Source organism: Crotalus tigris, unplaced genomic scaffold, assembly GCF_016545835.1.
Source record: "Crotalus tigris isolate CLP2741 ecotype Arizona unplaced genomic scaffold, ASM1654583v1 scf7180000019328.220996217465:2438092, whole genome shotgun sequence".
Classification (NCBI taxonomy): Eukaryota; Metazoa; Chordata; class Lepidosauria; order Squamata; family Viperidae; genus Crotalus; species Crotalus tigris.
In genome coordinates, this window is record NW_024097488.1 from 922,330 (window position 1) to 931,477 (window position 9,148).

Below are 9,148 nucleotides of genomic sequence, written 5' to 3' on the forward strand. Positions count from 1 at the left end.
TGCTCATATTATTCAGCACTAGAAGATGTATACTTTGTGTCTTGGATTGTAACAATGCTGATAGGAAAAGCCTATCTAGAATGACTTAAAAGTAGAAGTTAGATCTCCATAGGATCTGTTTAATCCCACCTCTTCCCTTTGCATAATAAGTTAGCCAATTAAACAGATTTACCTTGAGGGCAATGGATATGACCAGCAGCTCAGACTTCATTGGTACCCAAATATTATAAATCTCATGAACAACTGTGAGGAATGTGCTTTGCTTTCCATTTTCTTTCAACTCGGTAATGAAAACTGATTCTTTAAATTATTCTGAGATACAAAATTCCTATTCAGATCTTCCTCTAGTGTCATAATTGAATTAATGAGAAGGAAATTTTTTGTAGACTAATCAAGGATAGGAATTTTTCAATTTAGATTAGTACTAAAAGTGGTACTAAAACAACAAATGCTAGATATGCCCAAATGTAAATACAAAGGATATAAATATTTCATTATATTCATTATATATTTCTTACATCAGGTAGAGTCAGAAATACTGAACTTCTTGCATGCTTAGTTCTCTTCTCTTGTAGCTCTATATTCCATCCAATCCTCTGCTATGCTTTCCTTCATCCACTAAACAGATAATTACAGAGATTCATAAAAGATCACATGAAATGTTGCTAGGAATAAAAAGGACACAGAAGAGGACATGCATTATGTTATCACAAGTAGCTTTGAAAACTGGTGATCAGTAGGAGAATTTCTGCTAATTAGGTCATTGCTATAAACAGTACTTGTTCGAAAGTTTTTTATAATGGTGAATTAGCTACCGCAGGAGCAAAAAAAAAAAAAGTACGTTCTATCTTAAACTCTTAACATTCTCCTCCTTAAATATAAATACAAAATGATGATTCTGGTCTGATTTTCACTTTTCTCCCCCTTCCACTCCCTTTCTGGTTTCCTTCCTTCTGGAATAATTCCAGTGTTCTGGAGCTGGAAAGCAGATGTTTTAAAAGGGAAAGAAAATGCTCAAACAGAGGCAATTTTGCTAATTCGCCTTTTTCCTTTAGAATCATGGTTGGAATATTGAGTTTTACCTTCAAAGAGCATTAAAAACATTAGTGGATTTTTGAATAGAGAATCCAAAAGCCCCCTTTTTCTGCCCTGCCTTCTTGCAGTCTTCTGATTGCATTTCATTTTCAGAACAAGAAAAGGATCCTCTTTTCTCTCATTTTTGCATTTCCATACTTGTTCAAAAAATTGGCTAATAGTTGTTGCATTAACATGTACTTAAGGCTTTCCATAAAAACTAGCTATGAAAACTAATGGCTAATTTGTCCAGTAAGATCACATGTTTAATAAAGGGGCTGGATTGTGTTCAGTGCCATTTATTGTTAAGCTATCAAGAAGGCTGATTTGGGGGATTAACTGCATGATACTGCTGTCCATGATTGCTTTACTGTCCATCATGTAGACTTGGAGGTTTTTAAATTGTGCAGAGACGAAGATATGAAACTTTCAAGTTTCGGGTTTCTAGATTGGATCTTCCTGTTTGGTTTTGACACAGCTAGAGTGCTTTGATCCTAACAAGAATTCTGTTGCCTAAGGGGCCACCAGAAGAACACTTACACAGCCATTTCCTGAGGTGACATGGAAGGAGCAACAGGCTGCTTTTTAGTGCATAGTCGGGGAATATTGCGACTGCATAAGTTCTTTGTCAAATGTGCTAGTTCTGGGTATGATGGCGTAGGCCAGGGGTCTGCAATCTTGACCACTTTAAGACTGGTGGACTTCAGCTCCCAGAATTCCTCAGCTAGCTATGTATTTATTCCTAAATCCTATTCTGACTTGCTTAACTTTTTGCAGATCTCAGTTTCTAATCTTTCAGCTGAAATGAGAAGATTCTTGAAAACTTCAAAAGAAAAACACAGCTGCTTCATTGAATCTGTGTGACTGATTCATTTGTCCGGTATATATACACTGACAACATAAGATTTGTTTAAAATCAAACTGATTCTGTTAATAGTCATTGCATGAAAGAGAGCAGTTTTGTTTTCTTTTGGAATTCAGGAAGTAAGAGGAGACTTTCCATTAGCCTGGCACATTGTTTTCATTGTTTTCTTTCACAGATTTGAGCAAGAAAATATAAGTGTTTTTAGATAAAATCACAAAATAGTTCCTGCTGTCTCCCATGAACAACTCTGCATTTCTCAAATTAGTTGTCTCTCAGCCTTAGTCCTATAAGCTTCACACCAGGGCCTGTGGTTTTTACAGGGAGTTCTCTCTTTTTGTCCTTGGGGTTGTGAAAAGGCTGCTTATTGAGTTGTTTATTCTCATCTGTAGAGTCCTTGGTGCTCCTCTGAGCTTGGTTGTTTTCTTGTAGACATTTCATTCTTAGACTAGGTAACATCTTCAGTGCTAGAAGGGAGTGAAAATTGCTTTCTATTTATGTACAGTAGCTTGCCCTGTCAGTATTAGTGGAAATGGTGTCTTCTTCTTGGTAGTTCCTTGATTAGACCTTTGTTTACTTCTTGATTGTTTGAATTGGTAGTTCAGTGATTAGAGTTTTGTTTATTGTTTGTTTGGTGTTAATCCTGATATTAATCTCTGCTTATATGGAGTGTTAATTGCTGGCAAGGGGGTATTCTGATCTTTTTCTTTTCTTTTACCTTTTTATGGTTTCTTTTGAATGGTGTATAAATATTCTTTATCTGATGGCTGAGTGCCAAGCTTCTAGGAATTCCCTATCATCTTTAACTTGGTCTACCATGCTCAATTAACTATGGTTAAATTTGCCCATGTGCTGTGAAATTAAGGAGCTTTTTTTTAATCATGTCTTCTGAAGCTAGTTGATGTTCATGATTCTTCAAGACTCTTATCTTCCAGAGTGTGAATAATGTTGCTCAGTTGGCCAGGAGGCACTGACAAACTGAACATGCTTTTTAATAATTGACTAATATCTTCTGAAATAGTTTCTTTTTTCTTTTTTTGTCCTTTTTTTTAGATTTCTGTGTTTGATAAACTTGAAACTGTGAGATTAGCTTCTGAACTAAATATTTCTGGGGCTGGACTGTCTAGTTAGCTTTGATTCAAATTAAGTCCTTCTTTTATATTGATTTAAAAATATGCTAGAAATAAAAACTAATATATGTTTTTTCCTCCCGGTATTTCAAAGTGGGATTCTTGAAGAACATTTACTTAAGAATTAAATTTAATTAAAATTACTAATATTTTATTTTGAGTAAGCAGTCATTCTCAAGATCTGCTTCTCTACTCTGGTAGTCTTTTATTATGTCGTTCTCGACTTACAATAATTTGTTTTGTGTCCGTTCAAAGTTACAATAGCACTGAAAAATGTGGCTTATGACCATTTTTCATAGTTATGACCTTTGCAGCATCCCCATGATTATATGATCAGAATTCAGATGCTTGGCAACTGGTTCATATTTATGACCTTTCCTGTGTCCCAGAGTCATATGATCCCCTTCTGTGAATTTCTGACAAGCAATGGGGAAGCCAGATTCACTTAACAACCAAGTTACTAACTTATAAACCGCAGTGATTCATTAACAACTGTGGCAAGAAAAGTATTAAATGGGGTAAGGCTCACTTAACAAATGTCTCACTTAATAACAGAAATTTTGGGCTCAGTTGTGATCGTAAGTCGAGGACTACCTGTACTTCTGATAGATAGTTCCTAACACTTTCTATCCTAACACAGTTCAAGGGTATTTGCACCTCTTCTGACTTTCTTCCTTAATTATTATTTGTGGTTAAAAAAAATAGCCGTTTCTTTGAAAATCATGGAATGATTGCAAATAAAAGATAATGTTACAAATAAAGCAATTCAAATGCATTTGAAATTTGGTATAGTTATCACAGTGATGGCGATAGTGAAATACTGGACTAGACTTAAAAAGATCCAGACTTTGAGATCCAGATCTCACTTTGGCCCATTCCTCTTTCTGAGCCCACTCGGCTTCACGGGATGGCTGTGGTAAAGATAAGGTGAAAGATAACGTCTTAGCAGCCCCCTTAAAGTTTTGGAGGAGAAGCATGATAGAGATGTGACAAAGAAATATCGTTTATAGAAATGTTCCTAATCATCAAACTAGAACAATATAAGAACACAATTAGAGGAAACCAGGTTAGATTATTTAATAGTTTTATTATTTTTAAACATTTCAGTCATCTTTCTAAAATACAGATAGTCCTTGACTTATAACCATAATTGAGCCCCAAATTTCTGTTGCTAATTAAGACATTTCTTAAGTAAGTTTTACCTCATTTTATGACCTTTCTTGCCACAGTTGTTAAGTTCATAGCACAGTTGTTAATCACTGCAGTTGTTAAGTTCATAACACAGTTTAGTAAATCTGGCTTACCGATTGACCTTGTGTATCAGAAGATAGCATAAAGTGATCACGTGACCCCAGGACACTGCAACTGCAGTGGTGGGACTCAAATATGTGAACAGCCGGTTCTCTGTGTGGATGCCGCTTCTGGTAGTCCATTCTGGGCCTGGGCAACAAAAAATTAGCTATCGGTTCTGCCGAAGTGGTGCGAACTGGCTGAATCCCACCACTGTGCAACTGTCATAAATATGAGCCAGTTGCTAAGGATCTGAATTCTGATCACGTAACTAGGGTGATGCTGCAATGGTTATAAATGTGAAAAACAGTCATAAGTCACTTTTTGCTGTTGTAACTTCAAACAGTGACTAAACAACTGTTGTAAGTTGAGGGCTATCTGTAATGCTAACTCAATTTCTGCATCACATTTTGTAATTATGGTATAAGCAGCTAAACTGCAATCACTATTTGTATTTTCAGATATTTAGACAAAGAAGGCTGGGCCCCAGCATCATATCTGAAGAAAGCAAAGGATGAGCTTCCCTCTCGGAAAAAGAATCTTACAGGACCAGTGGAAATTATAGGAAACATCATGGAGATCAGCAACTTGCTGAACAAGAAATCTTCCAGTGACAAGGAAACTCAGTCAGAAATTGAAACCATAGAATCGCATGTCACCAAGAAAGAAATAAGTTTGCCCATCTTGTGCAATGACTCCAATGGCAATTTCATGATGACCCAAGACAAGCAGATTTCAAAGCAGGTGCAGGGGTCTCCTGCCATAGCACGGATTGCCCCACAAAGAGCTCTAATAAGTAAGACCATGATGATCTTCTAACTTTCCCTCTCCCAAAGCTTATCACTTAGAAACACAGATAAAATGGGACTGTAAATTGAGAAAATGGTGGCTTGGAAGAGTTAGAAGGCTTATGATTTAAACATTTTGCTGCCTCTTGAACACATCTGTCCATTCTGATATTTCTCAGTTGTTAATTTTTCCAAATTTAATTTTATTTCATTTCTTTATGAGTTTAAAATCTTATAAACTGTTATACAAAAATGAGTTAGTTTGGGCAATACTGCTCCTTTGCATGCAATTATTTTTTAGCATGTGTACGATTATATATACTTTATATGGGGATCTGCATCCCAATTTATATGAAGCTGAGATATGCATATTGTTCTGCATATGAATGTGCAATTACTCAGAAGTGAGCCCCATTTAATTCTGTGATAAATTAATGTAAGATTGTAGTTTTAATCTTACAACTCTTCAATAATGTTCTCTTCTATCATTCCTTGGAACATGCTGTAGCTACAATCCAAATTCCAAAATTCTTAACATTCAGATAGACAGTAATACGTTATACACTGTGACTGGCAATAGTGTGGGGTATTGATTACCTTCCTGAACTGTTTTTCCTATGTTGCTGTGTGGATTAAACTGCCATTAGTTGTTCATTGTTGCCCATTCTGTGCTTGTTTTGTCCCTAGAAAGACTGTGTACACTTGAATTTGAGTAGTTTTAAAATTGTTGGTTACTCATGTATAACATGCTCCCTCTCTCTCTTTCTTCTACACACATACCCTCACGCATGTACATACAAACACATACACAACACAGAAATATTAGTTATTTTAGGGTAAAGTGATATATTGCTAAGAAACTGCCTAAACTGTGGACTGTAGGTGGCCATTCTACTGTCTATCTCAGCATTGATCCTATGTCTAATATCTCCAAGATCTATGATAGACTGCAGGGTTTGAGTATATAAAAGTAATTACCGTAGTTTCTTGAAAAGGCCCATGATGCCCCCTTCTGATCAGCCCGCATACTGCTTCTTAATATTAAATTTTCTAGCCTGTTTCCATGCAAGGTATATAAGCACAAAGCACATAGATTTGTCATATAATCAATTCAGTGAATCTAATCCTTGAATAAATGAACAGAATGGACATAATAGGTAGCACCATTCCTTATAAAACTTACCTAGAAAAGTAATCTATAAATCTATAGTGAAAAAAGATAGAACTTTTTCATCTGCCAGAACCACTGATTTTTGCACATCTTTCCACAGTGTGAAATAATCTGCACATTTGTGTATACATACACACACACACACACACACACACACACACACACACACAGAGGTCAGCAATAATCCATATGATTTTATCTCCACCTAACCCTCTTAATCCTAAAACAACTACTGTATTGGAAACAACTTGAAACAGAGCTGAAATCCATATTAGTAATCTTGAAACTATTTGTATGTTGAAAGGACTGTCTGGTAGTGTATCTGGTAGTGATTCCCTTCTTGTTAAAGAACCTGACCATGGTTATTCTTCTCTGATAATAAGCCTCTTAAATTAAAGTAATATGTTACATATAGATTTATTTTTTGACATTTCCCTTGGTATAAAATATAGGAGTTAATTTGATAACTTAAAATAGTGAAATCATAATTGCTTTACAAATTTGAAATAATGATACTGGCATGTTGATTCAAGCTTAAATATAAGGATTGCCTGTTACTACTTGAACATGTAAGAATATTAGAAATATTGAAAAAGCGCATTTTCCAACTCTAGAAGTCCAAGTAAAACAGTACAAGAAATATATTATTATGGTCTGTTCTGGAATGTCCTCTAGAGCAGATTCTTTTTATCTGCTCAGGTTTTTTAAATACTGTGGCTATTAGAATATTTTTGATTGAAAAAAAAAAACTTCTGGACTTAAGAGTTAATAAACATAAATCACTTTTTACCCTTTTACTCATAATTTTACTGACAATAATTTGGAAATATTCCTTCTTTGTGAAGGTTCTCCAAATCTGCGTATGAAACCTCCTCCGAGAAGAGAATCTAGTTTGGTGAGTAGTGATTTTGTTTTTATATTTAAGTCACTAAATATTTAGTATTACACAAACACATTGCTTAATATTGAGAGCTTAAGTACAGGAAACCAGCCCTTGGTTTCCCACTGAGCAATTAGGAAAACAAGTGGGTAGGTTATTTTTTTTTTATCATGAGGAAAAATATTATGACCTGGGTAACTAAATTCATCCATGATGGTGGTTAAATAGATCCCTATAAAGTAATATATTGCTAATGTCTTTTTATGAGGTGTATGAGAACATAAGCTTATTAGAGTGTTAGTCAACCTTGTTTTTAATCTTTCAGCCAGAAATGCTGGAGTAAAGCTCCAGTTTCATAACCATAAATTTTGTGGTATGCAGATTTTACTGTGTGTTCTTTATTCAAAAGTATGGCAATTTAGTATATATCAGAGTTAAGAGAATTTAAGATAGCCTTTCCCAATACAGTGCTCTTCAGTGATTTGTATACAACTACCAACATTTCTAATTCTAATCAGTAGGACTTTTAGATGGGTCTAGGACAACTCGCTCCGGCCCACCTGCCGCGAGACAACTTGCCATGAGACAATTCAACACAGGATGAACTCAAGAGAGGGACAAGTTAATTGCAGGGTGCTTTGTCTTGCTTTAGGTTTGAACCTTTTCAGGTTAGAAGTCCCAAGGCTGGGGTCAGCTGCAGCTCTACTTGTCTCTCTCTTGAGTTATCCCTCATTGAATTGTCCTGTGGCAAGTTGTCCCACAGCGAGTCGACTGCAGAGAGACAGCCAGGGTGAGTCAGCCAGGATGAGTTGACCATGGTGAGTTGTCAAATTCTGGCTTTGATTTGATGTGCCACTACTGATGTCACTTTGATTTTCTTGCTTAGGGAGTTTCAGCAGCCACCATTTATATTCATTTGTCTCTTGCAAGTAAATTTGTAATAATTTTATTTTAATGTGTTTGAGCAATGTGGTGAAACTAGGGTAGCATACAACATAAGACTGACAATTTTGCTGGCATGGCGAGTTTCTTAGCTGTTTCGGAGCTGTTGGTGAGACCGTTAAAAGTCGTTGGTGCTGTTTGAAATTGTTCTGCTGGCAGCAAGATCTGACTGCTGGCCCAGCGACGGATTCTATTGCAAATAAGGGCTGTTTCCAAAGGAGGCAGAGGAGGAGAGGTCCTGGGGCTTATGGAGCGAAGGAACTGGATGAGGCTGTCAGCAGGCCCAGAGGATGGGAGAGAGGCTTTTGGAGGAGTTGGTGGCAGCGGCAGCGTTCTCCAGGAGCGAAAAGGAGTGAGGCCTCTTTAAGGAAAAGGTGGAAGAGACAAGATCAGAAAAAGAAAAGGAGGCGAGGTTGTCGTGCAGGAATACAAACTAATTTGAGGGATAATCCACATGGAGCTCCATTTCCATCTGTCCTGTTTGCATCGTTCGCTCCCTAGAGACTCAAATGGAAGATCTGTAACTTGAGCTGACCACGAACAAGGAGTGTATATCGGAGCTGGTGACCCTTTGAGAATTGTATGCAATGAAATTTCATTTTGGTGTATGCCGATTGGTGTACTTTCAAAATGACAATAAAGTTGTTGTTGTTGTTGTTGTTGTTGTTATTATTATTATTATTATTATTATTATTATTATTATTATTATTATTATATGCCCTCTTCCCTTGTTCCCTGACATTTTTAATTAATCTCTGTGTCACTGTTTATTGCCACAGGGCTTTCAACTACCTAAACCTCCTGAGCCACCTTCAGTGGAAGTTGAATATTATACTATTGCAGAGTTCCAGTCTTGCATTGCTGATGGAATAAGCTTTCATGGGGGACAAAAAGCAGAGGTAAGAGTAAAATGGAAAATGAGTCAGTAATGGATAGTTGTCATATAGTGAGCAAAAATCTAAGAGAAGCTTGGATAAAAAAATAAATGTATTAGTGTTTTGTATCCATAAT

At 36.2% G+C, this 9,148-nt stretch overlaps 1 protein-coding gene across 11 annotated transcripts in view; it reads left to right on the top strand.

The window, feature by feature from the left end:
* SH3PXD2A (SH3 and PX domains 2A) overlaps positions 1-9,148 on the top strand; it is a 276,364-nt gene that overhangs the window by 254,934 nt on the left and 12,282 nt on the right. For all 11 annotated transcript variants that reach the window (XM_039361669.1, XM_039361666.1, XM_039361667.1 and 8 more), the window contains 3 exons: positions 4,818-5,152; positions 7,161-7,210; positions 8,917-9,036. In XM_039361669.1, coding sequence (XP_039217603.1) covers positions 4,818-5,152; positions 7,161-7,210; positions 8,917-9,036 — 505 coding nt within the window. The remainder of the gene's footprint in view (positions 1-4,817; positions 5,153-7,160; positions 7,211-8,916; positions 9,037-9,148) is intronic.